The following is a 20,058-nucleotide window of genomic DNA, read 5'->3' on the forward strand; positions in this document are numbered from 1 at the left end:
CTTCCTCACACTGTAACCAGCTTTAGGGTTTAGGGAATATAGGATTAGGGAGGTGATTGTAATTCCTTATTCCAGATGGCTGACAACTGCTCAAGCCCTCTACCAGGGCCACCGTTTTAAAAATACTCCTAAATTAGTCCCCTCATGTCCTCGTCATGGTCGCCATCGCTGGCCTCAGCAAGGGGATTGTGGAGACGGGCTGCAGGGAGGGCAGGTGGCGTGCCACCCAGTGTTCCTCTGCCACCTGCTGCCCGCACCGCCGCCTCTCCTGGGCTGGGCCTGCTGTCCGGGGCCTCTCTAGTCCAGGCTTTCCTTCTCATCCCCAGAGAGCGCCTGCCCTGTCTCCCCATCAGCACACATTGGAAGATCTCAGGGTCTCAGTCCCTGCAAGAGAAAGTTCCCCTCTTTCTGCCACACGCGTGCTACCCATTTCCGGTGGGTCAGCCAGGCCACGCAGCCAGCCTCCACTTTGCTTCCTCTGGAGAGCAGGGGAGCCTGGCTTCCAGGCCTCGCACCCCGCAGGTGCTGGTTCGGAGCCATTTGGGGTCCTTGCCCACTGGGCCATGTGTGGCTCAAATCCTCCGCAGCAGGGGGCCTTTGTGGTATTTGGGGCCCAAGGGGCCTGGTACAATCTCCAAGGCTGCGGAAAGCTCTGCTTTGAAACAGAAATGTGTAGCATTGGATTTGCTGGGCGGGAGAGGGCTCCGACTGGGAACTGGGCCCCTGGATCTGTCTAGTCCTCGCGAGTGAGTGGCCTGGGCTTTTGCCAAGTTTCTCAGCCTCTTGGACCTCAGTCCCCTTCCAGGTCTAAAGTTCCATGCACCTAGGACAGCCTCCACCCTGATAGCTGTCCCTTGTCCCAAGGTGCGTGGGACCTAAGTGCAGGCTCTGCCCTCCTTAGCTCCGTGTCCAGCCAGAGCCACTTGCCACACCCCTGCCATGCCCCACACACAGGTTCTAGAAACAGCAGGTCAGGATGATCAGCTGGTTGCCTGTTTGCCCACTTTAGACGTACCCATGAGAAGGCCCCTGTCCCCACCTGCCCTCCTTGGTGCCACCCAGACACCCTCTGCCTTGCCCTCTGTCAACCCTTCCTCTGACCCTGAAGGCGCCTTCCCCTGCCCCCTTCTGCTCCAGTGAGGCTTTGGCGCTGGGTGACTCAGTCTGCCTCCTCCAGCAGCGAGGGAGTGTGAGCTCCTGGCGTTCCTTCCAGCCTGAGCAGAGCGGCTGGAGGCTCGGGAAGTGTCACCTGCCCCCTCCTGAGCTCTCTCTGTCTCGACCCTCCACTCTGCCCTCACCACGACTCACTCATCTTGGAGGCAGGGGGAGATGGAGCCCCAGGGGGCTCTGCCCAGGAAAGAGGGGGAGAAAAGCTGCTGGCTTTCCTTCACGTCCTACATGCCAGAGCCCAGGCAGCACTGAGGTCTGTGGGGCCCTGCACCCCCTGATTGGCTGTGCCCACAGGGGCCTCAGTGAGAGGCAGTGGCAGAGCCAGGCAGTACGGGGTTCAGCTGGGACAGAGTGCATGCCCTTGATACCCGCCAGCTGCCAGGACCTAGATCCCGGGAGACAGGACGTTAGAGAGAGTCTCTGGCCCAGCCCAGCATCTCACCTCTAGGCAGGGCTCACAGAGGCTCCTGCTGGCCTGTGCGGCTGGGACGTGGAGGAACCAGCAAAGGCGTCCACGTCAGGAAACTATGGGGCTGCTCGCCCCGGGCCAGGGGCTCGTTTCTGAGCTGTAGGCTGGTCCAGGGCAGGCACCAAGGTGGAGGGAGGCCTGCTGCGGAAATAGGATCCCAGGGCACCCCTAGGCAGGTTGGTCCACTGAGACACAGAGGGAGATGGAGAAGCCTGGGAGGAGAGCCCCTTTGTTCAGGGGATGGTGGAGAGGCCTCCCCGGGGACTCTTGGTGTCTTCTTTGTCCTGGGGGGAAGAGCCTGCATTGGGGATGTTCTGTTGAAAGGTCACTTTTTGGGGCTAACGCTGTGTGGTGGAGTGAGAGCTTTGCTTCTTCAGTGGCTCCCCTTGGAGAGGAAGGACAGGGGTGAGCATCGGACAGGCAGGGGTCCTCCCTCAATGTGGCCGACAATAGCGGAGGCCCAGGGCTTCTGGGAGAGGGAATAAGAAGCAGCATGGGGGACGGGGGTCCGGGCCAGTCCAGCAGGGCCTTGGTATCTGTCACTTGGTTGGCATGGGTTTGTCACCACCCTGAGATCACACATTCTGTGTGACCATCAGGGGTTCCTGCTGTCCCTCCTTCCTTGGCCCCCAAGCCTCTGAGACGGCCTAGGTCCAGGGGAGCCCCGCCCTCTTCCTGGGGCCCCTCCCTGGCTGCTGGGGATGGGCACCTGGTTCGTCTTGACCGTCTCTGCCATCCCTGGCAGGCAGGTGTCTGAGCCCCTGGGATGGAACTTGAGGGAGAAGAGGCAAGGCTGAGGGTAACAGGCCTAGCCCTGCCCATCCCAGGCAGCTCTGGCCCAGACCGGCCTGCCAGGCCAGCTCCCTGCAAACCTTGGGGAAAGAGGACTTCCCCGCTGGGGACCCACCTGGCCCAGCAAGCTGGCCACTTTCTCCCTTTGTTGGAGGTGAGTGGGGGGGTCATGTGCTAGGCTGGCTGGCCCCCGAGTCCTTACCCATGCTTAATAGGGGCCAGGAGAGTTCCCATAGTGCCCTGGCCACAGGAGCCGGAGGCAGGGGTAGGGGTACCTGCCCAACTGGGAGAGGAGCCCAGAGTGGCTGGGGTCCAGCCCCAGGAATCATTAACTGCAGGGTTTCCTAATGCCCACAGTGTCGGGGGACCTGGCACCTCCCCCAGCCAGGTCCGTGCGGAGTTGGCCGGATATGACTGAGGCACTGGGCTCCCGGAAGTGCCTGAGGCTGAGCTGGGCACTGGCCTCACCCCTCTTGAAGCCTCCCCACCCAGGCCTGTTCCCTGCCCATGCCAGACCACCCCACCTGCTCGCACTGTGCCCACCCTGCCACCCCAGGACCCCCATTCTTTCCCACCAGCCTTGCCTCGGGGTTTCTGGCCCCTTAGGCCTCAGGACTCCCTGGCTCAACCCTGGCCCCGTCCTCTGTCCCCACTGGCTTCACAGTCACATTTTGCTGCCAGCGCAGGGCACTGAAAAACTGCTGGCACTGCCAAAAACCCTGTGTGCGCTACGACTCCCCAAACATCCCTTTATTTTTATTGTTCTGTTAATTACTGTTTAAACTTTAATAAGTCACTTCGTCAGGAGGGGGGGGACCTGCCGTGAGCTTTTCTGTGCAAACACGGGCCAGGAGTGACTCGGGTGTAATATAACCCTTTATGTGATGTGGGAATGTTTAGATTGTAACAGAAACTTGTTATTTTAATGACAGTTGGTTGGGGGGGGGTATCTGAGCACAGAAAAAAAGGAGGGGTGGGTGTTCCCCTTGCATCCCCACGGAGGGCTTGGGGCAGCCAGGGCTGCTCCCCTGCTGCCACAACAGAGGGCCCAGGGACCCATGGGGACCTTCTTGGGCTGCCCACTGGTCAGCTCCAGATTGGGCCTGGATGGCTGGGGCAGGTGAGGCCCAGGAAGAAGTTGGGCTTTGCAGGGATGGGAGCAGGAGGCCTAGGGCAGCTCTCAGATCCCCGGGCAGAGGTGGGCAGGGCCACGCGAGGCCGAACTCCAGGTCTGCAGTGCCCTGCAGTTACCAGGCAGGAAGCAGTGCTCCCGGCTCGGAGGAGGGGACTCTGCCCACAGTCACCGTGGAGCATCAGGGAGGCTCCGTGTGCTCTGCAGCCCCAGCCAGACATGCGCCCACATCATCCCCTCAGCAACGCTGTGTTACAGTTGGGGACCCGAGCCCAGGGCAGGGAAGACGCTAAAGTGATGAGCTTTCCAAGGGGCCAGGTCTCTGGAGTCGATTTGTCTTATGTGGAAGTTGCCAAAGCCCAGGTTCCCCACGGTGGCCTCAGAGGGCTGGACGCCCTCCCGCAGCAGCGGTGCCGGGGAAGGCTCAGACCCCACACTGGATTCAGGACTGTTCACGTCGGCTGGTGGGGGCTTGGGCAGGGCATCCCTCAAGTTCCTCTTTGCCTTCATCAGGAGAGGGAGCAGGCAGGTGAGGCAGGGTCACCCTGAGACCTGGAGGCACTGGCCCTCCTCTTAGAAGGTCTTCCCATCTCCGGGGAAGTCAGGGGCTCATGCCCAGGTAGGGGCGATGGTGGCCAACGCCCTGACTCTGTAGGAAGAGGCACTTCTGCACCAGAGCTGCTTCTAGTGCAGGGGCACCTGGGGAGGGCATCTTGCCCCAGCATCTGTGGGGCCCCTGCAGGCACCTCAGGATACCTTAGGGCCTGTTTCCCTGCTTTGTCACCATTCAGTCCATCTGTCAGTCTGTCCGTCTGCATAGCTGAGCTTCTGCTCTGATCCAGGCACTGCGGTGGCAGGGATGACAGAGGCCTGCACTTGCCCTCAAGGGCTAGCCCTGGTTGGGGTTAGTACAGGCCATCCAGGGAGGGCAAGGAGGGCAAGACCCAGGGCGTCTGGCCTCAGCCCGAGGCATGGATGGTTCTGTTGAGCCAAGAAGGAGACCCTTACTCTCTGGGCTCTCCTGCCCACGGAGGGTCCACACGGAAGCCATCCTGCCCTTGCCCCACCTCCTGCTGGCAGGGCCAGAGGTTCAGGGACCGGGTTCCCTAGAGCTGGAGTTGGGAGCCCCCCAGATGGTGGCAGCAGCATGGGCCACGAATCGCTGAGGTTTTCCTTTTCCAAGCAGCGCGTTTCCCTAAATTGTCTTTGACTGCGTGCATGGGTAATGAAAGTTTATGCCCTTGTTAGAAGGACAGGCGGCCAGTTCCAGTTAGAACTGGGGCTGTCTCCCTGCCAGCCCCCTCAGCCCCCCTCCCCAGCAGGAGAGAGGCAGCGTGAGCACAAGAGTGCAAGAGAGTGTGGGTGCGTGCACGCGCGTGTGTGTGCACGCACGCAACCTCCCCCTCCCTGGCGGATAAGAAGGCTGTTAGGCGAAGGGAGAGGGGACGAAAAAAAATTTCCATATTTGTGTAAGTTGCTTTAAAAGCATTTTATCATGTCATAAAAAAGGGAAAGTACTCTCAGAAATTGATCCTCTCCGCCAGCCCATTGGACAGAAGGACGTTGGGATGTTAATGGCCATCCTGCTCCAGGGTGGCTTATTAAAAAATTTATACATAAATGCTTAAAATTGCATAAATTATTTAAAAAAACCAACAAAGTAAGCAATTTGAATTCCCTCTTTTCCTCCCCTTCACTCGGTCCCCCTTTTCCAGCCCCTCCGCGGGGCCCTCCCGGTCCCCAGGCTCCCGCCCCCCTCGGAGCTTTTCCCCTCTTTTCTCCACTCGCCACTGCACCCCAGCGCCGTCCGCCGTGCCTTCCTCTGGGGCTTCCCTGCCTCACCCACAAATTAATGGAACCGCCAGTCCACCTCCAAACACTCACAGGCACACGCGCTAATAAAAACACCACTAATAATGCCCCAAATCGCGAAATTAAATATTAAGGCCAAAGGAGGCGGATGTGGAACGGAGCCGCTGCCACCGTCGCCGAAGTTGGAGCTGATGAGTGTGTCTCTCACAGGCGTGGAATGTCACCCACACATCCTGGAGACTGGAGTGGGGAGTTTTATGATGGTTTTTCATTGATTTGTTTCCCCAGCGCAGCTGCCGACCTCTATTGAGGGACAAACATAATCAGCACTGACGCAAATTAGATGGTTATTCGTTTTGAAAATTGACAGAAAAACAATAAAAAAGATGAAATGCTCCCAAATCAATAGATATAATGAAATTCAAATAATCCGAGAGATGAGGTCTCCATGGCAACTGATAATGTGGAAAAGAAAACAATTTAATAAAGGACAGACACACTTTGAAAACAGATTGGGCCCGGGGAGGGGGGCGGGCCGGCGGGCGGAGGGCTGCAGCACGGGCTGGCGAGTGAAGGATCACTGTCCGTCCCAAGGACACCTGCCATAATTAAGCGAGGCTTTCGGCCCCAGAAAGTGCAGATTCAGGTTTTAATACACAAAATTATTTCAGGAGCAGTGAATCGGAAAGTCGTTTGTAATGACCTTCCTGAGAGGCCCGGGCGCGGGGCATGTTGGAGGCTGGGCGGCCGGGCGGCTGAGTTATGGCATATTTGTGTTTTTATAGTGCGGAGGGGAGGGGGTGGGGGGGGAGGGGGGAGAAGGTTAAACAGTATTTACAGCTCAGTTGTTTTCAGAGAGGAAAGAGAAATAGAGTTCATGGGGAGATGCGGCGGGCGGGTGAGCCGGGGAGGCCTCTCGGGCAAGCAGGGAAAGGAGGTGGCCTGGGCAGGTCCCCCACCTCGGGCTGCCTTGCCCACGTCCATCTCTGGGACCTAGAGGAGATGCCAGGAGCCGCCTCCCCCACTCTGGTCTCTGGCATGGCACAGCTTGTGGGGCTGTCTAGGTCTGGGGCCTCTCCAGGGCAGTCCAGGCTGTGTGGACACCCAGCCAGCCACACCTGCCCCCGTGAAAAGGCAGGGTGTTTCTGCCATCGTCCTAGCCTCGCACCCTCCAGTGCACTGCATGGCATTTGGCCACCCATTTAGATGATGCTGCCTTTCCTGAGCCCAGTGCCGCATCTGGGGTGTGCCAGCCTCGGCATAGCGAGTGAGGACCCGAGGTGACATCATGCCCCGCTGGGGTGGCCCGCAGCTTACAGCCTTCTGCCTCCTTTTCCAGGCTCCACCCCCCTGCCAAGTGCCCACCTGGGGCTGGGAAAGAGAAAAGCTTGGGCACTTTGGGTTTGGCAGAGGTGGGGGCCACAGAGAGGGGAGGGGACCAATCAGACCCCCTCCACTGCCCTCCAGAGACACTTGCCCGGAGCAGGGCAGCTCAGGCACTGAGAGTCAGCCCGGCCCTGGGGGTCCTAGGCTCACCCGAAGCCCCTTCCCTCAGATCTGTCTTCCCCTCATGGCTGCAGGAGCCATGTTTGTGTTCTGTTACCACGACCACACGCAGCACTCTCAGATTCTACATGTGCACGTGTGAATATAACGGGATTGTACAAACACGGGCGTCCGAGTGTGGTGCGCGCACACAGGCATGCATGCGGTCTGTGCGCGTTTGCTCAGTGTGTGTGTTTTAAATCTCCCCTGGGTGGTAACTCTCTTTTTTCTCCCCTTCCTGTTTGGCTGTGACCTGGGGGAGATTGATAGCCAGACTGTGCAGTGGATGCTAACAGTTCCCCTGATTTATAGAGTTACTTACGCTAAGTGAGGCCACTTAGACGCGTCTGGATAGTAAACCTTTTAACTGGACTAAAAAAATCATAATAAATAAATAAACAAAGTGGGGCAAGCTAGGGCCCAGTGGCCAAGCACGCCCCCCACCCAAGTTGGAGCTGTTGAGGGCCAGGGGACCTGGCTGAACCCCTAGGGCCTTGGCTGAACCCCTGGGGAGCAACAACCATTCCTCCCACAGAACTTGGAGGCCCTTCTGTTTGGAGCTGGGGGTAGAATTGGGTCCAAGAGGGAAGGACTCCCGTCTCGGAGGGGACGGGTCCTGGCTGGGGGAGGGGTCACAGCTGAAGGATGGGGAAGGAACCGTTCAGGCGGAAATGGGCTGTGAGGTAGAGAAGGGAGGAGGGGTAGGTGCCTGGGCCCTTCCTGGCCCTTGCTGGCCTCCAGACCTGCCACTCCTGTGGCACCTCTGATGCCCACTACAGAGATGGCTCTTGTACTGGCTTTGAAGTGTTCATTCCCAAGTCTGAACTGAGCATCCGCGGTGCAGGAACCAGGGCTGCCGGTGTGCCCACATCGTAGCCTGAGGAGTCAGCCCAGGGTCTGGTCTGTACACGGTGTTCAGAGAGAGGCTGTTGAAAGGACACCAGCACAGCACCCCAAAACTGGGGCTTGTGGCCTGTGAGCTGCAAATTCGGAAGCGCCGGCAGCCGCCCGCCCCTGACTCCAGGATGCCTAGGTGGTAGGCTGTGGGGGACACAGGTGGGGATGAAGATTATGACCTTGGGCATCTGAGCCTGGTGGGAGTTGGGCTTCAGCACTGACTGTGGGCAGCTACCAGCCTCGCCGCCTCTGCTTCCTTATGTGGGAATGGACAGGACAGCCGACCATGTGGGGATCCTGGGGGCATCACCAAGGTGGCACTGTAAGGCGCCCAGCACAGACGAGGTGCTCAGAGGATGCCAGCTGCTCTATGGCCCCAGACACCATGGCCCAGGGCAGCTACCAGAGTGGCCCCCGAGCTGCCTGGCAGTGGGAAGGCAGGGCCCCAGTCCACCCCCACCCCAGGGGACTGGTTCCTGGCCCCTGCCTCCCCACCTCCTGATATACAGCGGGCATTAGGCCGCCCAAAGGGGATACTGCATCCTTAGGAAGAAATATGTCCTCATTTTTCTTAAACACCGCTTCCACTGAGTGAAATGTTTAGAAGGGACGCGCAGGGAGAACTTTATTTCCTACCAGGGAGTTCAGAGCCACCAAGCGGAGCCCATAAAGCACCCGGAGCCTGGGAGCTGACAGGCAGCCCGGCCCCAAAACACATTACTCACGGCTGGGGAGGGGCTGCCAGGCCTGCCCAGCCCCCTGGGACAGACCCCCCCCCCCCCCACCAACCGTCGAGGCAGGACAAGCAACTCTGAGACCCGGGGCCATGGGCAGTGGGCACTGCAGCCTCTCCTCCCCTTGAACCCAGGATGCCTGCGGGAGGGGGCCTGGCCCTGACCAGGTGAGCAGGCTACCTCCAGAGAGCAGTGAGATCAGGAGACCGGGGATGCGGTGCAGCTACAGGAACGCCCCTCTCACCCAGAGCTGGCAGGAGCCCTGGCCTGCCCCAGCCTATGGAGGGGGTGATGAGATTCATGCCATAACGGGGCCTTCTCCCGAGGCCCTCCCTTCATTCGATTTCTGAAGCCGGCTGATTTGAATATTTATAAATATCAGTAAATTATTTATTGTAGCAATCTGCTGCACCATTTTACCCATCGCAGTTAACACTTTAAGGGGCTCCGTGTTATGGGAACAGGAAGTGAGGGTGAGGAGGGGACGGGGCAGGGGAAGGAGTCCCCGCAGAGAGGCCTGGGATTTCCTAGGGCCGGCTCAGGAACCCTAATGGGGATGGGGCCGAGTCCCAGCCTCCGGGAGCTCCTGGCCAGGGTGAGCTTGGGCTCTGGAGTGTCTACAGCCTCCTCCTCTATGAAATGGGACAATGACAGTGCCGGCTCCGCTGGGCCGTTACAAGTCATCCCTTAGTGCCCGGAAAGGTGGACGGTCCAGTCCATGCCCCTTTTCCCCAACCCTGTGCAGGGTCTGCTCAGCTCAGAGACCTGCTGGGGGACTGTTGCTCGTGGCTCCCTGAGAGGGAAGGTCCCGAACCTAGGAATCCGAGGAGGGGCTGAGAGGCCAGCCCGCCCCTGCCCCAGACCTCCGGCCTCTTCTCTGTCCCCTGCCTCTTCCAGGCCAGGTAAGGTTTCTCAGCCTTGGAATCTCAAGCTCACGTGTGGCACCACATCTGCCTGGTGGCCCTCCCGGGGCTCAGCTGCTTTTTCCCAGGTTCATCCCTGCTAGGCCCTGTGCTTGGCACAGACAGGTGCCCTCTCTCACCTAACAGCCTGGCCGCCTTTCTACAGGGAAAAGTCTTGCCCAGGGCCAGAGCTAGCGCAGGGCAGAGCTCCACCGTGAGCTCACAACTCCCTGACCCCAGAGGCTAGGCCATACCCTGGTGCTGCGCCAGAGCCCCTGGGGCCAGAGGCTGGAGGCCAAGAGCACTGCCACCAGCAGAGTGGGCTCTGGCTGTGTGTGGGTCCCAGGCCCCGGCCCAGCCCACCTCGGCGGCCCCTCCCCTCACCTCTCCCGTCTCCGGGGAAGCAGAGCAGGAGTCCCCTCGCCTTCCCACCCTCTGGCCCAAGCCTGCCTCCTGGGCAGTATTGTTCCCAGAGGAAGTGTCCAGTGTAAATAGAGCAGCGGGCAGGCTGGTGGCGGGAAGGAGATGAAAGGGGCAGTGACAGGGCCGGGGACGGATGGCTTCCTTCCATTGAGGCCTGGCCACGGCGTTTATATTTTAGGGAAGAAAGTCAGAGGAATGTTTACATGGACAGGAGTCTGGGGTCAGACCACAGCGGGGTGGGGGGCGGATCGTCTATGGATCCCAGGGCCCTGGGCCGGAAGACGGCGGGCAGCTTAGACTCAGCTCCAACGCACCCCCGTTCCCACCGCCCAGCCTCACACGCGCTCGCACTTACAAACCTAAGCCCTACCTCTGCCTCCTGCCCCTGTGTCCCCGGCCCACACGCCTCCCACCTCCACCCCTGGGACCGGCAGGAGAGGGAGAGGGAGGGCAGCATCTGGAAGGCAGGTGGGCTGGGGCAGCGCAGCTGCTGGAGGGCAGGTGCCGGGGGAGTCGGCAGGAGCAAAGGGGCCTGGGGCTGGGGGCGGGTCCTGGGTACACAGCTGCACCGCAGCTGGTGGGGGCCCGGGCAGGGACTGAGCCAGGCACACAGCTGAGATGGGGAGAAGGTGGGCTGGGCTGGGTGGGCCAAAGTGCGGGGAGGCTCCAGGATGGGTGGGGGCCCGGGGAGGGGGCGTCACCAGCAGCAAGTGCGGCCCTGGGAGCTTCTGCTTCCCTCTTCCTTAGGATAAATATTTATAGATTCATTTGCCGTCTGCCATCCACACTTGGCTGCTTACCTCCTGGTAAAAATAGTGCAGGCTGCCCCACTCCCCTCTTCCCTTCCCCATCCAGGGCAGGGGATGAGGGGACCAGGTGAGGCCCGCTTCCCTGGAGGCCTGTTGGAGGAAACCCGGCGTCACAGAACCTGCTGGGCAGCTCCGAGGTCGAGTGGGACCCTGTGAAGAGGAGGCGCCGTCTCAGAACTTCCAGAGGGGCCCCGCATCGTGCTTGGGGTCTTGGGTGTGGGCGGCACAGACTTGGAGATGTGGACGAACCTGGGTAGAGTGGGCATCAGCTTGGGCAAGTGTCTAAGGCCCTGAAGCCAGGGTCACAGGACTGGAAGGTCTGGGAGTAGGCTGAGAAGACCCTTCTCTGGCAGTGGGTCTGGCTGGGCTAGAATCACCCTGTCTCGTCTGGGCCAAGTGAGCCATCCGTACTGGCCACTGGCTACAAGGGAAGGATCTGGCTGGGACGGCCAGGCACTGTGTCTATCAGGGGACAGTTATCTGTGCGTGTGAGTCAAGTCCACCTCAGGGATTCGGCCCTTGCGTGGACCCAGGTATTGCCATTCCCGCCTGAGTAGGCCTCTCATCGGGTTTCCAGGCGTGTGGAAAGTTGGCAGGGGGTGATCATTAGAGTGAAGCCCCTTCTGACCATGGAGCCGGGGGCCCTGCCCTCAGCCTTCCCACCTATATGGAGACTCTGACACGCCCATTCCTCCCGTGACGGCCATGGAGAGGCACATTTTGTTTTGTACACAGTGAGTGTGAGCCGAGCCCCTGCTGCTGTGGCCACTGCCCTGTCCCCAAGCCCCACGACAGGGTCTGGCCCACAGAAGGAGCTCATTAAATGGATGGACAGACAGTTCCACGTGGCTGCACTGTGTGTGCACACGTGTGTGTGTGCATGTGTGTGTCCACCCTCGCCAGCCTTTGTGGCAGGTCCCAGGCTGTGTGGTGGGTGGGCTTGCCGTATGCCCCCCAGGACCCTCGGTGCCCTATCAGGGACAGAGTTTGGGCTATGCGGCCGCGAGGGAGGTCGCTGGCTCTCAAGTCGCCTCGTGAGGGCTTCCTTCCGTCTGTGTGTGTCAGGCTGTCACGTTCGGGGATTAGGCGCTGTGACCGGCGCTTCGGGGCGTTCCGTGAGGGATCTAAGCAATCCCACCCTGCGCCAGCTGGAGCTCCTAGGGGCTGGGAAGTGGGCTGGCCAGGCCTTCCAGGGCTGCAGAGGCTGGCCGAGGCTGGGGAGCAAGGTCCTAGGACAGGGACAAGTGGCCCTAGGAAGGGCCATGAGGAACTCCGCTTGGACGGCTCTGACTGAGGCTTGGGGAAGGGAGTGGCAACAGGAAATGGACAGAGAGGCCAAGAGGGGGCTGGCAAGGGCTGGGGAAGAACCTGAGGCCGGGAGGAGACTGAGGAACACGGAGGCCTTTGGGAGGGTCCTGAGTGGCTGAGAGAAAAGGAGATCTCTGCTCTCTGCTGAGCAGGGTTGGAGTCTGGTGGGGCCCAGGGATCCGGCCTGGCAGAGGAGCCGCCAGGGGCTGACGTGCTCAGGTGGGAGGGTGCCAGCCAAGTGCTGCTGGGACAGTGAGGCAAGAGGCTGGCACAAGCTGGTCCCTGGCTCTCTGTGACTCCTCCCCGGGAACGTGTGGCGAGGCAGGACGCTCCCAAGTGGAACCAGCCGCCAGCAATGCCATGCTGTCCCTTGACAGCCTGACTGCATAGCCGGCTCCTTAACCTCCCTGGGCCTCAGTTTCCTTGTGTGTCAAAGGGCACACCCCCTCCCAGGGCCCAGCAAACCTAGGAAGTGCCTCCAGGACTTGGGCACCCCTTGTAGTTGAAGAGTCATTCATTCATTTGTTCATTTACAGACTAGTTCTTGAACTACCTACTCTGTGCCAGGCACGCTGCCAGGCTCAGAAAGTAGAGTGATTCTCAAGCATGGCCAAGGAGCTCATAGACTAGTGGGGGAGACAGACACGTGCCAGGCAGTCTCAGGGCAGTTTGATGGAACTGGGGTCGATGGGGGAGGCCTACAGCTTGGGGGATGCAGGGCTGTTCGGGAGGGTGGGTTGTGCTTGGCCTTGCACGCCTCTGACCTCCGTGCCCTCCTCCATCCCTGCAGCTGAGGGCACCCGGTGCACGGACCCGCCTGCAGGCAAGCCCGCCATGGCGCCCAAGCGCAAGGGCGGCCTGAAGCTGAACGCCATCTGCGCCAAGCTGAGTCGCCAGGTGGTGGTGGAGAAGCGAGCTGACGCCGGCTCCCACGCGGAGGGCAGCCCATCGCGGCCCCGGGACCAAGAGCGCAGTGGCCCTGAGTCTGGGGCAGCCCGGGCCCCCCGCAGCGAGGAAGACAAGAGACGGGCAGTGATCGAGAAGTGGGTGAACGGGGAGTACAGCGAGGAGCCGGCACCCACACCTGTGTTGGGGCGGATTGCCCGTGAGGGCCTGGAGCTGCCTCCCGAGGGTGTCTACATGGTGCAGCCCCAGGGGTGCAGCGATGAGGAAGACCACGCGGAGGAGCCCCCCAAGGACGGCGGTGCCCTGGAGGAGAAGGATTCAGACGGGGCAGCCTCCAAGGAGGACAGCGGCCCCAGCACCAAGCAGGCTTCAGGTGGGTGCCTGGCCTTCGAAGGGAGGCTGAAGGCCGGGACAGGGAGGCCAGTGGGGAAGGGGCAGTGTGTCTGGGGAGCACACCCGACTCCTCACTCCTGCTCTAAATACCGGCGCCTCATCCCACCCAGGGAGGACTTCTGGAGTGGGAGAGACTAGGACGGGGAGGGGTACCCCAGGTGAGAAGGGAAGGGCTGGAGCTGCCCCACACACAGTGGGTCTTCAAGAAACCACAGGCAGAGGCGTGGACAGGTGGGGAAGGAGGGAGGGAGGGAGGATAGATGGGCGGGTGGATAGATGGATGGATGGGATAGATGGCTGGACAGATGGTGGGTAGTTGACTCTTTACACACAGCTGTGAGGCCTGAGCTTACCGGGCACAGTACCTGGCACAAGAGGGGCGCGGTGGTCAACAGCATGAGCCTGTGAGCCTGCTGTCTGCGCATTCTGCTACTTACGGAGCTTTCTCGGAGGAGCCCAGGACAAGTTTTGTTCTCCTGCCACTCCCCTTGGCCTCCTCTTCCTTCCCTACACCACTGTCCCTGGCCCTCCCAGCAGGACGTCTCAGGGCCACACAGATTGCCGGCCCGGCCAGCGTATCCTCTTACAGCCAGCTGCCCCGGCCACGGTCCCCTGGCTGACCTCTCTCCCACGAGGCACCGAGGCCCTGCTCTGCTGATGTCTCCATGTCCTGGGGATCCAGAGCAGCCCTGCGTGCCTTCTGCTCAGGGGAGGGCAGGCCTGGGGTTCCAGCAGGCAAGGGGGTCGCCAGGACCACAGCCCCCAGGTCTGGGCCTTCTCTCTGCCCCCGGCCTCCTTCCCAGCCTTGTGCCCAGTGCCCTGCGCCTCCCCTGCCCGCTCCCCTAGCCCTTCCCCTGCAGCGAGGGGCGCATCTCCTCCCTGTGCGGGGAGCCCTGCGCAGCCACATAATTATGCATATAAGATATAAACAGAGCTGTTTAATTATCCTTCGCCACATCAGTGACAGAGTAATTAACAAACATTGCAAGATCAATGAGGAAAAGTGTGACCTTCAGTTTCCTCTGATAGGAAAAGCCCTTGCCGTTGCCAGACACAAGGTGATTGTGCTGGGCCTGAGGAGAGGAGAGGAGAGGAGAGGGACGCGACAAGGGCCACCGTCCCCTCCACACCCCCACCCAGGCCAGCTCTGCCCGCAGCTGACGGGGAGTGGAGTGGGCCTCAGCCCCTGCCTCCTTCCTCCAGAGGAGTGGAGAGCCCGGCTGGCAGAGGTGGGCCTGGAACTGCCAATGGCCTCAGGGACCCAGGCCTCGCCCCCTCAGCCCCGACACTGGGACTGCCTGCTCAGCGCTCAGCGCTGGAAGAGACAGACAGCGGAGCCTCAGCGGCCTCTGTGGGCTTGGCCCCCAAGCCACCTTCTCTGGGCCCTGGGCTCGGCCATGCAGGCCTGTGGGCCCCCTCAGGGACCCCTGCCTGGTCCCCTCCCTGCACAAGCTGCCTGCCCTTCGAAGCCTCTGTTTCTCTGCCATATATAGTGAGGGCTCAGCTGCCTCCAGCTATTTTTAGCCCCTTTCCCTGGTCCCTGAGCCACTGAATCCAGCAGCCAGAGCCCACTCCTCCCGAGCTGGGCCCCCCAACCCTGTGTAGCTTGAGGTCAGGACAGCGGCTGACCCACCAGCCCCGCCCCAGGAGAACAGCTGTCTGTTGGTTTCTTGAGTCCCTCTGTGCACCCTGGGTGCCAGGTGGCTGCCTGTGACTGTCCTCTCCTCCCCTAGCCGAGTCCCAGGCCCTCCCCGGAGCCCACAGCCTCTCCTTCCACATCCCGCCAGGTGTCCTCCCCTCCCCAGGCCCAGTCCTGCCCCTTTAGAGCCCCATCCCAGGTATCTCTGAGGATCCCAGTCCTGGGAGATTCGCCTGGGAGGAGACCCCCCCCCAGCCACGCCTTCCCTTGGCTGTGTAGTCAGGCTGGGGTCCTGCTGCCCCGAGTGTGCCCACGTGGCTGGCTTGCACACAAGCGAGAGAACATGGTGTTTCCCCGGGGGCCGTGCAGGTCTCAGTCTCGTGGGTGCACCTAAACCCGATGCAGGGCATGGCACACGGGAGGCATGTAGCACGCGGGCAGTGAAGGGGCAGGTGTGCGTGTGCACTGGGGTCACGCCTCGGCCATGGGGTGGGGCACGTGCAGAAGAGGCGGGTCCACAAGAACAGCTCAGAATTAGCCTGGGACTGACCACCTTCTCCCTCATTCCGAGAGACCCAGGGCAGGGGTTCAGGGGGTTGTGTACCTGTATGTCTGCAGAGACGGGAAGGCTGCTAGGGATGGGAGCTGGTGAGCCCGAGTGTGAGTGCAAGAGTGTGTGAGGTGTGTGAGTGTGTGGTGTCTGTGTGTGAGTCTGTATGAGTGTGTGTGTTGTGTCCGGGTATGTGTGTTTTATGTGAGAGTCTGCATTTGTGTGGGGGTGAGCAAGTGTATGAGTTTAAGTGACTGTGTGTCTGGGTGTATGTGAGAGTGTGATTGCGTGTGTGTGTGTGATTGTGAGCACATGACTGGGTGTGTACAGTGTGTGAGATTGCATGTGTGTTGTGTGTGATTGTGTGCATGTGACTGTGCGTATGTGCGGGTGAGAGTGTGTGATAAGGCATGTGTGTGTTGTATGTGATTGTATGCACGTGACTGGGTGTGTGGGTGTGAGAGTATGAGAATGCACATGTGTGTTGTGATTGTGAGCATGTGACTGTGTGTGGGGGTGGGTGGGTGCCAATGTATGTATTTTATGTTATTGCACGTGACTGTGTGTGGGGATATGAGAGTGTATATATGAGAATGCATGTGTGTGTTGTGACTGTGTGTGGGTGTGTGAGTGTATGAGGATGCATGCGTGTGTTGTATGTGATTGTGTGCATGTAGCTGTGTAGGGGTGTGTGTGAGAATGCATGTGTGTGTGTTGTAGGTGATTGTGAGAATGTGGGTGTGAGAGTGTATGAGAGTGCATGTGTGTTGTATGTGATTGTGTGCATGTAATTAACTGGGTTTACGTGAGTGTGTATGTGATGGCGTGTGAGTGCATGCAACTGTGTGGGTGTGTGTGAGTGTATGAGGATGCATGCGTGTGTTGTATGTGCTTGTGTGAATGTGACTGTGTGTGTGTGTGTGTGAATGCATGTGTGTGTTGTATGTGATTGCATGTGACTGTGTGTGGGTTTGTGTGTGTGCGTGTGTGTTGATGTGTGAGAGTGTGTGTGCATGTCACTGTGGAGAGGTGGCTCCAGGCTTCCTGGTGTGCCCAGGGGTGGCCACAGTAGGGAGGCTGCACTCAGGCCCTGCCTGGACTCCTGCTCTCCCCTCGTGGCCCAGCCTTGTGTTACTGCAAGTGACTGGAGGAGGCCAGGGGGTTGGAGGACGTGTCCAGGTCCTATGTCACAGGCCAGGGGAACATCCACACACCTGCGCCCCTGGCTGAGCTGTGTTGTCAGGGACCCTCAGCACTTGGGAAGGTGTGAGGAGGCCAAGAGGCCAGGTCCTAGGAAGGCTTGGAGCGGACCCTTCATCTGCCCAGGGGATCCATTTGTGGGGTCAAGGGAGGTCCTCCAGCCAGGCCACCCCGACCCCGGCCAGAGCATCCTCCTCACCCCTGGGTTCCCACTCAACTGCCCACTGGCTCACGTCCCTACCTGTCCCCGGTTCTTGCCGCTCCCTGTCCTGGGAGGCAGGTTGGGATCTGGCCTTACTTCCAGTAAAATGACTTCTCTTTCATATTAGGCCAAGGCGAGAGAGCGGAGACATTTATGAAACTTTGTTTAATGTACTGAAAAGCCATCGGCCAGAACATTTAGGAAATTGATTTTCCTGGCATTGATGAACTCATTTTATTTTACCCCAGTATTAATTACTTTTTTTTAAAACAAATTAATTTAAGAGTCGTAAAACCTAACAAGTGAGCCAAACGTCCACAGATCATGTCCTGCTCCGCCCCTCCCCACATTGACCCCCTCCCTCTATGGGTGGGGGCCCCCGGTGGGGGGATCTCCTGTCCCTCCCACTCCCTCCCAGAGGTGATGCGCCCCCCTCCTCCTCTGCAGGAGAGGCCTCCTCGCTGCGGGACTACGCGGCCTCCACCATGACCGAGTTCCTCGGCATGTTTGGCTACGACGACCAGAACACGCGGGACGAGCTGGCCAGGAAGATCAGCTTTGAGAAGCTGCACGCGGGCTCCACCCCGGAGGCAGCCACCTCCTCCATGCTGCCCACCTCCGAGGATACCCTCAGCAAGCGGGCGCGGTTCTCTAAGTATGAGGAGTACATCCGCAAGCTCAAGGCTGGCGAGCAGCTCTCCTGGCCGGCCCCCAGCACCAAGACCGAGGAGCGGGTGGGCAAGGAGGTGGTGGGCCCCCTGCCCGGCCTGCGGCTGCCCAGCAGCACGGCCCACCTGGAGACCAAGGCCACCATCCTGCCCCTGCCGTCGCACAGCAGCGTCCAGATGCAGAACCTGGTGGCCCGGGCCTCCAAGTACGACTTCTTCATCCAAAAACTGAAGACCGGCGAGAATCTGCGGCCCCAGAACGGGAGCACCTACAAGAAGCCATCCAAGTACGACCTGGAGAATGTCAAGTACCTGCACCTCTTCAAACCCGGGGAGGGCAGCCCCGACATGGGCGGGGCCATCGCCTTCAAGACGGGCAAGGTGGGGCGCCCCTCCAAGTACGACGTCCGGGGCATCCAGAAGCCAGGCCCCGCCAAGGTTCCGCCCACCCCCAGCCTGGCTCCCGCACCCCTCGCCAGCGTGCCCAGTGCCCCCAGCGCCCCCGGGCCAGGGCCAGAGCCTCCTGCCTCCCTGTCCTTCAACACTCCCGAGTATCTGAAGTCAACCTTCTCCAAAACAGACTCCATCACCACGGGGACCGTCTCCACTGTCAAGTAAGGCGCTCCCCACCCCACAATGCCCAGAGCCAGGAGCCAGACTAGACAGGAGGCCTCCTTCCTCACCGGGCTTGCCCGCGCTTGAGGACACACCTGCCGCTCACACCTTACACACATCCACTGTGCATCCAGGCGCATGCACGCTCAGGCTCCCATCCATGCGCTTCCACACACACAGGTGCGCGCCGCGCTCACGTTCACTCTTGCACCTACAGAACCATGCATGAGCCCTTCTGCAGCACCCCGCCCCGCTCCTGGACCTGCACGTGCACCTCACACACGCCCCCCACACACGCCCACACTCCCAGGCACCAGTGTGCTCTGCCTTTTGCTAGCATGCACACCAGGACTGCAGCCACCCCCATCTGCCCATGACGGGCTTTCTCTACCTGCTGCCATGAGCGCCGAATGCAGGCCTGTGGTTGGCTGAGAAAGTGCCACCCTGGGTGGGGATGCTGGGTCCATGCTGGTGGCCCCGGCTCCTGGGCTCAGAGCCTGCGCGCTGGGGGAGGCAGGTAGCAAAGGTAGTGACCGGGGTAAGGTGCATACACCCTTAACAGCCTGAACCCATGGGCAGGGAATGGCCTGGGTAGTCAAATGGTGGATGGCGTGGGGCTGAGCGAGACCCTTCCCCAGAGCTCCTCCTGTACCCTGGGGGCGCTCCTGGACCCCGGGGGGCTGCATGCCTTGGAGCAGATCAAGGCGGCACCTGCTGCCTGGGGAAGGATACACTTCCCCTGCCCAGCTGCCTGCCCCCACCTCGAATCCCTCCCTGTTGGGAGGCCTGGTGCCCCTCAGCCGGCGGCCTCCTGATGCTCCCTGAATGCCAGGTGCCGAGCCCGGGCTTCTGTGGCTTGCCAGCCCGTGCCCAAGGGGGGCTCCAGCCCCACCTGCACGAGATGGCACTGCCCTCCCAGAGTTGGGCTCTTTGAACCTCTGGCCAGCTTCTGCCAGGGATGTCCTCAGTCCCACCCTGGGCGCCTCGGACACTGCAGAGCGGAGCAGAGGGGCTGAGGCCTCAGGGCAGGGGCTGCCCACCACATGCCCCTGTGACATGAGGCTGCCCCATCTGCTCACCGGCTGTGCCCTGTGTGTCTCTCGCCAGGAACGGACTGCCCACAGATAAACCAGCCGTCACTGAAGATGTAAACATTTACCAGAAATATATTGCCAGGTAGGCCCCTGGGGAGGAGCCTGCCGTGGAGAGAAGGTGGGGGGCCAGGACTGACCGGGCACTCTGAGGCCATTCGTTTGACATCTGACCTCTAGGGCCAAGGTAGCTACCTCCTCCCATCCCCATCCACTTCGGTCCCTCCACCGTACCAAGGGCTGCCCTGCACGCCCGTCTCAGAGCCTCCCTCCGCTCTCTGTCCAGGCCACACATTCCCTCAGCAGCCTGTGCCCCCAGGTAGGGCCGGGGTCCCAACGCAGGGCCTGGCCACAGGTGAGTGCAGCTCCCCTAGCTTGCCTGGGTCCTGCTGTCACACATAGCCTTGGGTAGGGTGCAGGCCACCGTGAAACTGTCAGGGTTGGGAAGGGAGAGGCAGGCCGGGTGCAGTGGCTCATGCCTGTAATCCCAGCACTGTGGGAGGCCAAGATGGGAGGATCACTTGAGGCCAGGAGTTCGAGATCATCCTGGGCAACAGAGTGAGACCCTATCTCTTTAAAAAAAAAAAAAAAAAAAAAAAAAAAGAGAGAGAGAGGTGTGGGCTGTCATCCTCTCTGACACAGCCCAATGCACTTCCCCAGTGAGGCTCTGACACCACCTGACTCCAGACCAACCCCTTTCCATCCCAAAGGCAGTGGGATTGGCAGTGAAGAGCCTTTGCCTCAACAGATTCCCCCAAATCACACAAATAACACCCCCCGCCCCACCCCCCCACCGCCTGC

At 60.5% G+C, this 20,058-nt stretch overlaps 1 protein-coding gene across 3 annotated transcripts in view; it reads left to right on the plus strand.

Annotated features, from left to right (window-relative positions):
- The window catches only part of CASZ1 (castor zinc finger 1), a 157,579-nt gene that overhangs the window by 118,554 nt on the left and 18,967 nt on the right, over positions 1 to 20,058 (plus strand). For all 3 annotated transcript variants that reach the window (XM_063720025.1, XM_063720031.1, XM_024238714.3), the window contains 3 exons: positions 12,784 to 13,272; positions 17,331 to 18,165; positions 19,274 to 19,342. In XM_063720025.1, the coding sequence (XP_063576095.1) occupies positions 12,784 to 13,272; positions 17,331 to 18,165; positions 19,274 to 19,342 (1,393 nt within the window). The remainder of the gene's footprint in view (positions 1 to 12,783; positions 13,273 to 17,330; positions 18,166 to 19,273; positions 19,343 to 20,058) is intronic.

The sequence above is a fragment of the Pongo abelii genome, chromosome 1, assembly GCF_028885655.2.
Source record: "Pongo abelii isolate AG06213 chromosome 1, NHGRI_mPonAbe1-v2.0_pri, whole genome shotgun sequence".
Classification (NCBI taxonomy): Eukaryota; Metazoa; Chordata; class Mammalia; order Primates; family Hominidae; genus Pongo; species Pongo abelii.